We start from the raw sequence: 15056 nt of genomic DNA on the forward strand, positions 1-15056 counted from the left end.
GCGTCCATCATTGGAGAATGCAGCTCAGAGCTGGTGATAGACCACTGGCTCTGGAATGTTCAAGACCGCCGGCTGGTAGGTCTCCAAGACGATCTAGATCTCCAGTGGACAGGCGTTCACGTTCAAAGGACCGCAATAGGCCTCATCGGTCTCCTACTTCTAGGAGAAGACCGAGATCTCCTACCACGTCCACTTCAAAGAGGTCATCTTACAGAGACTATTCCCCCACAATTTCATCAACGCCTCCTTCAAGGATATCTCCCGTTGATGATCTAGGAACTTTCAGTGAAGTATTGTCAAGGAGCCAGCAAGTTTAATATAACAATGTCTGTACCTCCAGTTACCTCTTCCGTTATATTTGAAACATTGCATCATAAGTCATCAGCTAGACCCCTACTACCTTTGGTGCCAGGACTAATAGAACCAGCAATGAAGACATTTTTAACACAGCCTACAGTGGGCTCTGGGCCCTCTAGAATTGCAAAGAACTATAAGGCTCCAGAACAGGATCCTTTATTTTTACATACTGACCCACCACCAGATTCACTCATAGTGGCAGCGGCTAGAAAAGCGCATTCTGCTACTTCCATTTCGTCTGCTCCACCTGAAAAGGACATCAAGACCATGGACTCTTTGGGACGGGGAATGTGTAATACGGCTTCTTCTGTTATGAGAGTGGCGAGTGCAGCGGCTCTGCTGGGTCGCTACAACCGTCTTCTATGGGACTCGGACGAGATTTACTGAGAAATTGCCAAAGGAGGATCAGAAGGATTTCTTAGAGATTGTGGAAGAAGGTGGTTTGGATGCCAACCAAAGTATTAGTGCGGCTGCTAACTCTGCGGATTTAGCAGCTCATGGTTTTGCTCATGGCATCTGTCCTGGATGGTCAGCATGGCTTCGCCTCACGGGCCTTAAGCCTGATGCCCAAAGAAAAATAGTTAATCTACCTTTCAATGGATCAACGTTGTTTGGATCTCATACAGATGAAGAGATGGCTAAATGAAGGCTGAACTTGATACTCTAAAGGCAGTTGGTTAGTTTTGCCTTGGTTTTCGTCCCTACGACAAGTCGTTTCAACAGTTTGGGCAATCGTCGAACTGGTCTTCGCAAAACCAGGGCCAGTCTCAACATAGGTCGCAGTTTCAACAGCGCAGGCCTGGGCGAGGCAGAGGTGGAAACAGACAGCAGCATTCAGTTTCAAAACAACCTCAGAAACAATGAGACGGAACTTCCTCCAAGGCTGTGGTCCACTCCAGTAGGAGGAAGCATTGCTTTATTTTTGGACGAGTGGAGAAGATTGACAAAAGACAGGTGAGTCATCGACCTCATTCAGAACGGATATCTCCTAAAATTAAAAAAAACCACCACCTTTCATAAATCCAAAAAGTGTCGTTCATCAAAATCAGTCTTCTGCAAAAAGTAAAAATCCTTTTAAGCAAAAAAGCCATAGAGAGAGTTCCGCTTCTGCAGAGAAATCAAGGGCTATACTCTTGCTTCTTCCTGGTGAGAAAGAAGGGTCCCACTGCATAGTACGAAGTCTGGCCTTCAGTTTAATTCTATTAAAGGTCATCTTGCAGCGATCACTGCCTACAGAAAATCACCTACTCAAACTTCTTTCTTTAGGATGACGGTATGAAAGATTTTCTGGAAGGCCTAAGAAAGGTGTATCCTCCAGTTAGAGCACCCTCTCCGCCTTGGGAGCTTGATGTGGTATTGACTAAGTTAATGGGTGCTCCTTTTGAGCCTATCCACAAAGCTTCCTTACAACATTTAACTTAGAAGTTAGCATTCCTAGTAGCCATTACTTCTGCTCGCAGAGTGAGCGAGATCCAGGCTCTGTGTTGTAAGGAACCTTTCACTGTGTTTCATGCTAATAGAGTAGTACTCAGGACGCATCCTGCTTTTCTACCCAGGGTTGTTGCAGACTTTCACATTAATCAGACTATAACTTTGCTGACTTTCTTTCCAAATCCTGCAAATCCTCCAAAAAGATCTCTCCACTCTTTAGATCTTAAGAGGGTTCTCACGTTTTATTTGGACAGAACAAAGACATTGAGAAAGTCAGACCAGTTGTTTGTCAACTATGGCCCTATTAATACGGGCTCTGCGGCTTCCAAGAGATCCATATCTAGGTGGATTGTTTCTTGCATTTTACTAGCTTATCAATTAGCTAACAGGTATTTGTCAGGAAGGCCTAAGGCTCATTCTACGAGAGGGAAAGCTTCCACCGCAGCTCTCCTTAGGAATGTTACTATGGCAGAAATGTGCAAGGCAGCTACATGGCGTGAAGTCCATACTTTTACTCGCCATTACGGTCTTGAATCAGACACGCAGGCAGATGCTCAGGTTGGGCAGGCATCACTAAGAAACTTGTTTGCTAATACTAGCTAAGAGATGCGTGTCAAACTGATTTCATCTTTATTTTCTGCTCGCTCGCTTGGTAGTGGGTATGAGCTTGCTACTCTATTCAGTGCTTATGACTATTGATGAGTATCCCCTGGAAGATACGGATTAGTTACCTGTAATCCTAGTTCTCTTCCAGGGGTATACTCCTCAAAGTCATAAGCACGCTCCCGCCTCCCCGGGCGAGCAGTAGCATTATGTTTTAAGATGTTATTATTGCATTTCTGTATGTAGGTTCCTGCAAGGTTTCCTGTACCGTACAAAAGAACTGACCTAACTGCCACCTGTGCGGCATGATGGCAGCAGGGTTCCCCTGGAGGCCTTAAAGGCAAAGTGTTCAGATTCTCTGAGGCCTTAAAGGCGAGGTGACAGTCTGCTTTTCTGTACAGGGATGTTATTTCTTTATGCAGCCTACTTAGGCTAATTACCTTTTATTACATGTTCTTTGATGAAGATAAGTTTGTTTGTCTCTGGAATGCATTTCAGGCTCATGCCTTTTTCTTGCATTGTTTTTTATAGGTTTTCATTCTGCAGAAAGTATGTAATTATGGCTTTATTAGCCTATATGTTATGATTAGGGCTGCATATTAATAGTTTATACATGTATATGTGTATAATTCTTTTAGTACTATGTACTCTTTTGATATATTTACACATATATATGTATTTGTCTATATGTTCCGGGTTCCCGCTTATGGGCGGAGATTATTCAGTGCTTATGACTTTGATGAGTAAACCCCTGGAAGAGAACTAGGATTGCAGGTAAGTAACTAATCCTTCCTTTCCTCTGTATTACATAGTGATCTGTCTCTGCTGTAATCTGCAAATGTTCTCATTTCGCTGCAGATATTAGTAGTTATTGTTCTCCATTTACAGTTCTGAGCATTTCATTTGCTTGCTCCATGTGCTTCATTGCCACTTGTTGCACACTTTTTTTTGCCAGGGTTCTAGGTTCTTTGGAGAGCTCTTACTGAAGGTTGTTTAGCTGTCCTAGGACCTAGACTCAGGAAATCAAACACTAGTTAACTGTTGTATCACTATTGGTGTTCATGAGGGTTTTCTCTTTTTTCTAGCTCCTGGCCGTTCTCTATCCAGGATGACGTACAGCCGGTAGCAATGCACGTCCAGAGACCCTTTGTAGCTGCCGTGAGTGTGCCCTGTACTGCAAAGAAAGGGTGGCTACTGATGTTGAGTTGATGAGTGTGTTGCTAGAGACTGAGGGGAGGTTGGCTGTGGGCATGGCTGGGCCAGGACGGGTGCAGTGCGGTTGCTACTGATGTTGAGTTGATGAGGGTGTTGCTAGAGACTGAGGGGAGGTTGGCTGTGGGCATGGCTGGGCCAGGACGGGTGCAGTGAGGTTGCTACTGATGTTGAGTTGATGAGTGTGTTGCTAGAGACGGAGGGGAGGTTGGCTGTGGGCATGGCTGGGCCAGGACGGGTGCAGTGAGGTTGCTTTGGTTGGAAGCAGACTTGAAAGTGACGCAGTTGAATAGCAGCAGTGGTGAGGCATAGAATAGAGGGACAGATGAATTGCATCAGACTGTGGCAGTTTCAGGTATGGCTAATCATCAAGAGAAAGTGTGTTGATGCAGATAAAATATGGTCACCCGAGGACAGAAGGATGAATGTGATAAATTCTCGGAACAGATGTGATACATTTCCTCATCGGATGAAGTCAAAATTGAGAAACATTTTTTTTTTAGGAAAAGGAAGGATCAATTAGCTGGTGTGCTTGAAGAAAAGTGGTGTCTGAGGGGTAGAATAGAGTGTGGCATGAAGTGAATACTGAGGTGGGAGAAGTAATGCTTACTGACGAGTGTATATGAAAAGGGGAGGTGGCATGCTGCATGTAAGCATGTGTGTGTGTGATCCATGGAAAAGGCATGCTGCGTACGGGGAGGTGTTTCGTAGACCGAGTTGAGGAGGCATGAAGCTTCTAAGCAGCTTTGCATTAAGGTTCCGAGGTGGCGTGCTACTTGGGTGTGTGCAAAGTGGAAGAGTATCCGCAGACAAGGGTGCGTGATATGAAGACTGAGGCGAGAGAGGGCACCTACTGCTGGCAGGCAGGTATGCTTGGTTGGAGTGTGTAATATATACAGGCATTTGCATGAAGTGAATACTGAAGTGCCGACAGGCAGCATGCTGCTTAATGACCGGTCTACATAGAGCAAGAAGAGGGTGTGTCCTGCTTGCAGACAGATGTGTGAAGTAATATGGAGCTAAACCTGTGGTCACAGAGTTAATAGTACTGTCCACCTTTGCCCTGGCATGTTGTGTGCATGCTTCCTGTAACCTTCCCCTCTCATGGACAACTCTGAGGCCTTTAAACCTTTTCTTTCAGATTATGAAGTGAATCCATTTGACCAAGGAGGCAGTGCCTCTGCTCTGTTTTTGTTTAGTCAGCTACTGAATTCTGGGCGGTGTGATGAAACTGCCACCACTGAAAACTGTACTTTGTCATGAAAAACCCAGGCCTAGTGCATTGAATCTTTGGTGACAGGAGTCATCTGATAATCTTACGTTCCTTGGCTCTCAACTTTAGCATTGCTTGCCTTTACCGTGTTACTTCTTCAGTGCACTCTTGTGCAGAGTTGTTTAGTTGGTCCATTTTCTGTTCTCTTACCGGTTTGTTTCACACAGTCCTCTGTGTCTACCGTGCACCGGTTTGTTTGTTGTTTCTTCTCTTTTCCCTGCTCTGCAATATGTGCAACTTTCTTCTCTTTCTGTTTTGTGCATTTTCTCAGTAGCATACTTCCTTGAATCTTCCTTTTCACTACCCGCTCTCTTTTTATCCTCAGAGTTTGGCCGATTCCTCCTTCCTCACAGAGCTGCTCTGGACCCTGTTTGTGCCCTTCACAGTTTATCAAGTAAGGTACTAACTATCTCTCACTATCATGAGGGCGGGGCAGTTGGGGAATGAGCCAGTGATGAGCCCTCTAAGCAGACAAACATTAGCCCCCTTGGCCAATGAAGAACCCTCTAAACCATCTGAAAGCACGCTCGCCAATGATCAGCCCACTCTGCAGGCACCGATTAGCTAATGGTGAGCCCTCAGCCAATGATGTGCCCTCTAAGCAGGCTGACAGCATAGTCAGCCCTGTGAGCCTTATAGGCAGTGTGTAGAAGCAGGTTAGTCTATTCATGAGTCTTGTCATCCAGCGATGAGCCTTGTAAGCACGGCATTAGAAGTTCTGTCATCCAGTGATGGACCTTGTAAGCAGGGTGATGGAAGTATGCCCCTCTCTGGGATTGAGCAATGTCTGACCTTGACTGTTCTTTCTAATGTACACAAGATGAGAGGGACGCTCTAACCGGAATGTGATTTGTACTAGAAATGTGCTTTCTGGGGAAAAGAAGCTGAAACTCATCAATCTCTGTGTCTGCTCCTTATGCCTTTATCCAGCATCATCTGCCTCTCTGGCCTTGTAAATGCATGTATCAGTGTTGTGCTGCATAGGAGTCTGTGTCTACACATATGTTTAAAACGTACTTTATAGAGTGCTCTGTAAACCCATAGAAAATCACCGCCTGTTAAAGTTTGTGCAGAGAAAAGGCTAGATCTAGGCAACTCTAAATCAATCAATCAGAGTACTTGTAGAGTGCACTACTTACCCGTGAGGGTCTCAAGGCGCTGAGGGAAGGGGGTGCTGCTACTGCTCTAAGAACCAGGTCTAGAGGAGTCTTCTGAAGGCGAGTAGGTCTTGGGTCTGCCGTATGTGGGGAGGGAGGGTGTTCTAGGTCTTGGCGGCGAGGTAGGAGAAGGATCTGCCACCGGAGGTCGTTCGTTGGATGCGGGGGACAGCCGCGAGGGCGAGGCTGGCAGGTGGGGGTGTCGAAGCTGAGTCTGCTGTTGTAGGCTAGTCCGGCGTTGTGGAGTGCTTTGTGTGCGTGGGTGAGCAGCTTGAAGGTGATCCTCTTGTCGACAGGGAGCCAGTGTAGGTCTCTCCGGTGGGGAGTGATGTGGCCGCGGCGGGGGACGTTGACTATCAGTCGAGCGGAGGTGTTTTGGATGCCTTGTAGTAGTCGTAGTTGTTTGGCTGGGATTCCTCCGTAGAGTGCGTTGCCGTGGTCCAGTCTGCTGCTGACGAGGGCCTGTGTCACCATTCTTCTTGTTTCGGTTGGGATCCTCTTGTAAATCCTGTGTAGCATGCGGAGAGTGTTGTAGTAGGAAGAGTCGACGCTGACCTGCTTAGCCATGGAGAGGGAGGAGTCTAGGATGAATCCTAGGTTGTGTGCATGGTCGGTGGGTGTTGGTGCTGTTCCCAGTGTGGTCGGCAACCAGGAGTCGTCCCAGGCTGAGGGGGTGGGTCAGAGGATGAGTACCTCCGTCTTGTCCGAGTTCAGCTTCAGACGGCTGCTCCTCATCCAGTCGGCGACGGCCTTCATTCCCTCGTGGAGGTTGGTTTTGGCGGTGTGAGGGTCCTTTGTGAGGGAGAGGATGAGCTGGGTGTCGTCGGCGTAGGAGATGATGTTGAGGTTGTGCTGGCGGGCCACTTGTGCGACGGGGGCCATGTAGATGTTGAACAGCGTTGGGCTGAGGGATGAGCCCTGGGGGACGTCGCAGATGTCGGTGGCTTTGGATCGGAAGGGTGGGAGGCGGACGCTCTAGGTTCTGCTGGAGAGGAAGGACGTGGTCCAGTCAAGGGCCTTCTCTTGGATTCCGGCTTCTAGGAGGTGTGTCTGTAGAGTGCGATGGCAGACCGTGTCGAAGGCGGCCAACCGGTCCAGGAGGATGAGGGCTGATGTTTCGCCGTTGTCTAGTTGGCGCCTGATGTCGTCTGTGGCGGCGATGAGGGCTGTCTCGGTGCTGTGGTTTCGTCTGAATCCGGACTGGGACTGGTCCAAGATGTTGTCTTCCCGGTAGTGGACCAATTGCCTGTTGACGATTTTCTCGATGACCTTTGCCGGGAACGGGAGCAGGGAGATGCGCCTGAAGTTCTTGAAGTCCTTGGGATCCGCTTTGGGCTTCTTGAGGAGGGCGTTGATTTCGGCATGCTTCCAGCTTTCCGGGAATGTTGCTGTTTCGAAGGAGATGTTGATGACCTTCCGTAGTTGGGGTGCGATGGCTGCGTCTGCTTTGTTGAATACGTGGTGTGGGTCCGGCGGAGATCCTGAGTGGATGGAGTTCATGACCTTGCGTGTCTCGTCGTCATTGACGTTGGACCAGGAGGTCAGGTGGATGGCGCTGGTGGTGTTTGCAGGGGAGGTGGAGTCTGGCGTAGTCGGGGCAGTTGTGGTTTTGAAGCTGTCGTGGATGTCCGTGATCTTGCGGTGGAAGAAGATGGCTAGTGAGTCGCACAGTTCTTGTGAGGGCGGGATGAAGTTGGCGCTGAGGTTGGAGAGTTCCTTTACGATGCTGAAGATCTTTGCTGTCGTGTGCCTTGTTGTCCAAGCGGTCTTTGAAGGAGGATCTCTTGGCTAATTTGATGAGGTTGTGATGTCTGCGGGTGGCGTCCTTGTGGGTTGCGTGGTTGTCTGGTGTGCCTTCGTGGAGCCATATTTTCTCCAGTTTCTGGCATGAGCGTTTGGACGTCTGGAGCTTGTCGGTGAACCAGATGGCTCTCTTGCTGCGTGGTTGTTGGAGGGTTTCTTGAGCGAGGCGAGGGTGTTGGTGCAGTTGTCGATCCACTGTCTGAGGTTGCGGGCTGCGGCGTCTGGGTTGGTGGTCGGTGGGTGGGTTCTGGGCGAGGGTGGTGATCAGCCGGTCTTCAGTGACTTTGCTCCAGCAGTGGCTAGGCAGCTGTTGGGTGAGGTGGTGCCTGGTGATCTTGTAGCAGTCCGGGATGGCTATGGCGATGTCGGGCACCGAGGAGTCGTTCCACCAGGTCTCGGTCAGGAAGGCCATGTCTGGGGCGGAGGTGTCGAGCAGATCCCAAAGCTCGTCGGCGTGTTTGCGAGCGGAGCAGGTGTTGAGGAGTATGCAGCGGAGGTGGTTGGGTCCAGTCCATTGAGGTTTGGTGGGTCTGTCACTGGTGAAGCTGCAAGTGTGGCAGGAGAAGGGTCCGTGGGTCAGTTTCGGGGTGACCTGGAAGCAGGTGTGGTTTCGGCCGGCGTGGAGTGCATAGAGGTTGCTGGCGTCGTAGAGGAGTCTGGTGTCGTGGCGTTCGCGGGGTCCAGGGGTTCTGGCGCTGGGCGCGGACGGGCGCAGACGGGCTTGACTTAGGCGCGCCATTTGAAGGGGAGCTGGGAGGGAGGAGCAGCTGGGAGCTGGGAGGTGGAAGGCAGGGGACGGCGAATGGGCACGGGGGGCGAGGCCGCAGGGGCAGCAGCAGCGGGAAATTGAGCAGTGGGCGGGGGGCAAGGGAAAATAGCACCCAGGAATAAGCAAAAAACAGAAGGATGCGGGCACAAGCGCTGGTGGAGCTGCAACGGGGGTAGGGAGCGACTTACCTGGCAAGGTCAAGGGTCGCTCCCTAAACATTGACATCCGCAAAGAGACTGATCTGATACAGCCGACGGGAGGATAGCAGCGCTGTTAACGGGGAATGCATTCCTCCTTGAAAAAAATCCTTAGGACAGAAGTATGCGTTTATAAAAATGCAGCCTATGGTTGCAGCTTCCAAGCATCTCAACCCTTCCTGGGCTTGAAAAAAGCCATCTTCATGCTTTGATGCCTTTTCAGCAGCCTGTGGAAGCCCGTTCCACTCTTTAATATTCTGGAGGCCTGGCTTGAATGGAAGGGAGGCCTTTACTATAAAGCGCTGCGTGGAATGTTTGGCTCTGAAGCTTGGGCTCCTTCGTTGTGATGGTGGTGTGAGCATTTGTCTGTTCCTTCTTTCACAGATGGCTGCCAACCATGTCCAAACAAGATGGAGAATCTGGTGAAGAGTTGGCTGTCCGCGCACAAGAGGTAAGATGTGGCATGGGCCCCTGTTTGAATATTCGCAGTCTATACTCCATTAGTAGCACTGAGATGAGCTGCTTCGAAGGTGAACTGGCAAAGACCTTTTCTGGCTACAGGCATGCATGGTTTTTTCCATGATTATACGCAGGGTACAAAATGGCGCACCACTGTGGTCTGTCATCAAAGCCCCCTTTCTTTTTCTTCTGTATATTATTTGGGTTAGTAAACACCTAATAGAGTCAAGAAAGAATATGCCTGGTCCTGGCTGCGGGAATTACAAAACGCAATATTGCTAGGGGATGTGGGGCTTCGACACCCCCGCAACTGGAGGAATGGAAGCACGACCTCGACTGGTGCCAAAGGGCCAAAGAAACTGTGTACAAAAGTAGGGGGTGTGCTAAAAAATGGAAGAGGGTGTGGACGCCCTGGTGGAAATACAGAGAATCTGGGGTGGACATATAGAGGTGGGGGGATGGGGGAATACTGATTGTCCTTGTTGTTCCCTCGTGCTTATTTTACTGCTGATTTCTGTGGTGTCTCCTACAATGGACTCTTGGAACTACTTTGTACTGTATGTTCTCACGAGCATTTATTTATTTATTTATTCAAAGTTTTATATAGCGCGAACAAGATCCTTACAGATATCAGAGCGCTTCACATGGACAAGGTAGGGGCAGTAGGAATGAACAGAGATAATGGGGGCAGTGTAATAGTCATTAACATGGTAATAGTCGTAACATACATAAAACATATGCATATACAATCAAATAAACAAGTAATATAAGACAGCACAAGTCGTTGATCACACTACAAGTCAAGTCAAGTCAGATAATTTATATAGCGCACTACATACCCAGAGGGTCTCAAGGCGCTTAGGGGGGAGAGGAGGATTACTTGTCAAATATCCACGTTTTAAGTTGCTTTCTAAATGCTAGGTGGTTCTGGGTAAGGCGAAGGTAGGTGGGGAGTGAGTTCCATGTTTTAGCTGCAAGGTATGAGAAGGATCTGCCTCCCATGGTGGTCTTGTTGATGCGGGGTACAGTGGCGAGGGCTTGGCTGGAAGAGCGTAGTTGGCGGGAGGGGGTGTAGAAGGACAGTCGTGAGTTGAGGCATTCTGGTCCGATGTCGTAGAGTGATTTGTGTGCGTGGGTTAGTAGTCGGAAAGTGATCCTCTTATTGACGGGTAGCCAGTGGAGGTCTTTCAGGTGGCCAGAGATGTGTTCGTTATGCGGGATGTCTAATATGATCCTGGCTGAGGCGTTTTGGATTCGTTGGAGTTTCTTCTGGAGTTTAGCGGTAGTACCTGCGTAGAGGGTGTTACCGTAGTCCAGTCGGCTCGTGACCAGGGCGTGGGTGACTGTTTTTCTGGTTTCGGTGGGGATCCAGCGAAATGTTTTTTTGAGCATGCGAAGAATGTTGAAGCAGAATGAGGATACGGCGTTGACTTGTCTGTTCATTGAGAGTGAAGAATCCAGGATAACGCCTAGGTTCCGTGCGTGGTTTGTCGGGATGGGTGCTTTTCCAAGGGCTTCCGGCCACCAAGAGTCGTCCCATGCAGAGGGGGATGAGCCTAAGATGAGGACTTCTGTTTTATCTGAGTTCAGTTTCAGACGGCTTTGTTTCATCCATTCGGCAACTTCTTTCATTCCTTCGTGTAGGTTGGTTTTGGCGGTGCTGGGGTCATTGGTGAGAGAGAGGATCAGTTGAGTTTCATCCGCGTAGGAGATGATGTTGAGGTTGTGTTGGCGAGCGATGGCCGCAAGGGGGCTCATGTATACGTTGAAGAGGGTGGGACTAAGTGAGGATCCTTGTGGTACGCCACAGATGACTTCAGTGGCCTCGGACTTGAATGGTGGAAGGCGGACTCTCTGGGTTCTTCCGGTGAGGAACGAGGTGATCCATTCAAGTGCTTTTCCTTGTATTCCGATGTTTCTGAGGCGTTGTAAAAGGGTGCTGTGGCAGACTGTGTCGAAGGCTGCAGAGAGGTCGAGGAGGATGATGGCGACTGTGTCTCCATTGTCCAGTAGAGTTCGAATGTCATCTGTTGCTGCGATGAGGGCGGTCTCAGTGCTGTGTTTTGCTCGGAAGCCAGATTGTGAGGAGTCGAGGGATTTGTTGGCTTCTAGGAAAGCGGAGAGTTGGTTGTTGACAGCTTTCTCGATGACTTTGGCTGGGAAAGGAAGGAGCGATATGGGGCGATAATTTTTGAGTTCGGTGGGGTCCGCTGTGGGTTTTTTCAGAAGGGCGGTGAGTTCAGCGTGTTTCCAGCTTTCCGGGAAGGTGGCGGAGTTGAATGAGCAGTTGATGACGTCTCGGAGGTGCGGTGCTATGACGGAGTCTGCTTTGTTGAAGATGTGGTGAGGACATGGGTCTGTGGGGGATCCTGAGTGGATAGAGTTCATCAGGCGGATGGTGTCCTCAGTGGAGATTGGGTTCCAGTCGTTGAGAGTGTTCAAGGGGGGAGGATGTTCATCATATGGTTGGGTGGGTTGGTCTCCGGGTTCGTTGTCGAAGCTGTTGTGGATGTCTGCAATTTTGTTGTGGAAGAATAGAGCCAGGGAGTCGCAGAGGGCTTGAGAAGGGGTGATGTCGTTGGAGTTGGCCGAGGGGTTGGTAAATTCCTTGACGATGTTGAAGAGTTCCTTGCTGTTGTGGGCGTTGTTGTCTAGTCGATCCTTGAATGCTGTTTTCTTGGCCTTTCGGATTAGTTGGTGGTGTGTGCGGGTGGCGTTTTTGAAGGCGTCTTTGGTGCTAGTGGTTGGGTCTTTTTTCCAGGCCTTTTCAAGGGAGCGGCAGAGTTTCTTGGACTTCTTAAGATCATCGTTGAACCATGAGGCCTTCTTGCTGCCAGGTTTGCTTTGACGTTTTTTCAGTGGTGCTAGGATGTCGGCGGTGTTGGATAACCATAGGGTGAAGTTGGCGGTGGCTTGGTCTGGGTTAGAAGAGTGGGCTGGGGTGTTTAGAAGGAGCGATGAGGAGATCTGGTCGATGGTGATTTTGTTCCAGTTTCTTTGCAGAGTTGGTTGGAGGTGGTTGGTGGGTTTCGGCTTGTTGTAGGTGAAGTGAACGCAGCTGTGGTCAGTCCAGAGGAGATCCGTAGTGTGGCTGAAGGAGACATGATTGCTGGAGGTGAAGATGGGGTCGAGTGTGTGACCTGCGATGTGGGTGGGGGAAGTGACCAGTTGTTTAAGTCCGAGGTTGGCGAGGTTGTCCAAGAGGGTGGTGGTGTTGCGGTCGTTGTTATTTTCAAGGTGAAAGTTGAGGTCTCCCAGAAGGATGTAATCTTTGGAGGGGAGCGCGTGTGGAGTGATGAAGTCCGTGATGTCTTCACTGAATTTTGCGCGGGGTCCTGGTGGTCTGTAGAGGAGGGTGCCTCTGAGTGTGGTCTTGGGGTCGATGTGGATCTGGAAGTGAAGGTGTTCAGAGTTGGCGAGGTTGACGTCCGAGCTGGTTGAGATGTGGATTGATTTTTTATGGACGATAGCGATTCCTCCTCCTGTGTGGCCGGTACGGTCCTTGCGTGTGATCTTATAGTCTTCCGGGATGGCAATGGTGATGTCTGGGGCGGAGGAAGCGTTCATCCATGTTTCTGTAAGGAAGGCGACGTCCGGAGAGATGGTGTCTAGTAGGTTCCCGAGGTCAATGGCGTGTCTGTGGACCGAATGGGTGTTGAGCAAGATGCATTGTAGGTGGTTGGCGTCAGGAATCTGTGGTGTGGTCGTAGCGGAAATGTTGTCGGTGCCGATGAATTTGCAGGAGTAGCAAGAGAAAGGTCCATGGGTGTGTCCAGGAGCGGCTTGGACGCAGTTGGGGGCGCGACCGGGGTTAAGGGCTAGGAGGGTGGCGACATCGTATGTGATGCGGGAGGGCTGGGCAATGCGAGGGGCAGGGGGTATGGCGCTGGGCGCGGTCCAGGCGCGGACGGGCGTAGACGGGCTTACCTTTGGCGCACCTTCGGCGCGGATTGGGCGCGGTCGCTGCGCGCGGGAAGAACTGTCATATATGGATAGTGGAGGGAGGGGCGAGGGCATCTCAGCTGGGAGGCGGGGCGGGCACACGAGGAGCACAATAACAATCAAAATGGAGGCGGAGGGGGGAGCACAGCGTAGCGCTACAGGCAGACGCGCGACCAAGGGCAAAACAGCACTAAATAAATCACAAAATGTAAGTCAAGTAAAGCGGCAGTCAAACAGGCAGCAGGCAATAATATTTGGCAGCTTCAAATGCAGAGCAGCGCTACGATACCAATGCCAGCAGGGGAAGCTGGGAGCGACCACTCGGCTCGAGGAGAGGAGTGAGTCACGGCGCTCTAAGGTAGGGAAGCGCTATTTTAGGTCAGTGGGAGGGCGTCTCAGCTGGGAGGCGGGGCGGGCACACGAGGAGCACAATAACAATCAAAATGGAGGCGGAGGGGGGAGCACAGCGTAGCGCTACAGGCAGACGCGCGACCAAGGGCAAAACAGCACTAAATAAATCACAAAATGTAAGTCAAGTAAAGCGGCAGTCAAACAGGCAGCAGGCAATAATGTTTGGCAGCTTCAAATGCAGAGCAGCACTACGATACCAATGCCAGCAGGGGAAGCTGGGAGCGACCACTCGGCTCGAGGAGAGGAGTGAGTCACTACAGGGGTGTTCAGGTACACCTTGGGTATGTGGATGGCTTATACCAGTGTTATAGTATATAGAGAACACTGAGTGAGGGCAACGGGAGAGTGGATCAGTAAACCAGCGTGTATCCTATATTAGTCGGTAGACGAGAGTAGCGTAGTAGTGTCCCCATCAAGTAGAAGTATGGTGCCAAGGGACAATGAGAACAGTGGTACAAAGCAATGCAGAGTCACTGATCCAGCACCTGTGAGGTTCAGGAGATCTTGGCCAGAAGGATGCTTTTCACCTCTTTCTTGAAGAGTGTAGTGGAGGAGATAAGCCTTGTTTCAGGGGGGAGCGCATTCCAGATCCTGGGTGCCATTCCTGAAAAGGAGCGCTTGTATGTTTTCTCTTCCCGGAATCTACAAGGTTTCAGGAGTAGATTTTTTGTACTTCTATTGGATCTCGACCCTCCTGATATAGACAACTTTTGAGCGAGGTAGTTGGGTGCATTGTGGTGCACGGCTGCATGTGTCATAACTGCAATTTTTAGCTGTATTCTGGCTTCAAAAGGCAGCCATTTTAGCGATTTTAAGTCTGGGGATATATGCGAATGCTTTCTTGATCCAGTAATGAGTCTCGCAGCAGCGTTCAGGGAGGCTCTTAAGGGTGCTGTTGTGCATAGCGGTAGTCCGCTGAGGGTCACAATTCCGTAATCTATTCGGGGGATGACTAAAGCTTGTACAGCAGTTTGGAAGTCTTCGGCAGGGAGGAAGGGTTTAATTTTCCTTAGTGTGTTGATTTGGAAATTAGCTGCTTTTGTGGCTTTGCTAACGTGCTGCTGCATGTTGAGCTTGGCGTCGAGAGTGACGCCTAGGGATTTCGCCGAGTCCACGATTGTGGGTTGGACATTGAGTGCTGTTAAGTTATTGAGCCAGGTTTGGGTGATGGAAATTTTCGCCGGGGGTGAGATGAGTAGGAACTCAGTTTTCAGAGCATTTAGTTTGAGGTGATTATCGGCCAGCCAAGATTGAGTGTTAATAAGCGTGGAATTCAGATGTTTGATATCTTCAGAGGATTGTAGTTTTAGGTAAAGTTGTGTGTCGTCGGCGTACATATGGTATTCGACATTGGAAGCTTGGAGCAAGGTGGCGAGCGGTTCCATGACGAGGTTGAACAGTGTGGGGGAGAGGGAGGATCCTTGTGGTACCCCTAGATCTGC

At 50.0% G+C, this 15056-nt stretch overlaps 1 protein-coding gene across 1 annotated transcript in view; it reads left to right on the forward strand.

Annotated features, from left to right (window-relative positions):
• Positions 1-15056, forward strand: part of AUP1 (AUP1 lipid droplet regulating VLDL assembly factor) — a 129176-nt gene that overhangs the window by 55196 nt on the left and 58924 nt on the right. The window contains exons 5-7 of the mRNA XM_086964401.1: positions 3477-3549; positions 5202-5275; positions 9187-9253. Coding sequence (XP_086820527.1) covers positions 3477-3549; positions 5202-5275; positions 9187-9253 — 214 coding nt within the window. The remainder of the gene's footprint in view (positions 1-3476; positions 3550-5201; positions 5276-9186; positions 9254-15056) is intronic.

Source organism: Lissotriton vulgaris, chromosome 3_2 (genome assembly GCF_964263255.1).
Source record: "Lissotriton vulgaris chromosome 3_2, aLisVul1.2, whole genome shotgun sequence".
Classification (NCBI taxonomy): Eukaryota; Metazoa; Chordata; class Amphibia; order Caudata; family Salamandridae; genus Lissotriton; species Lissotriton vulgaris.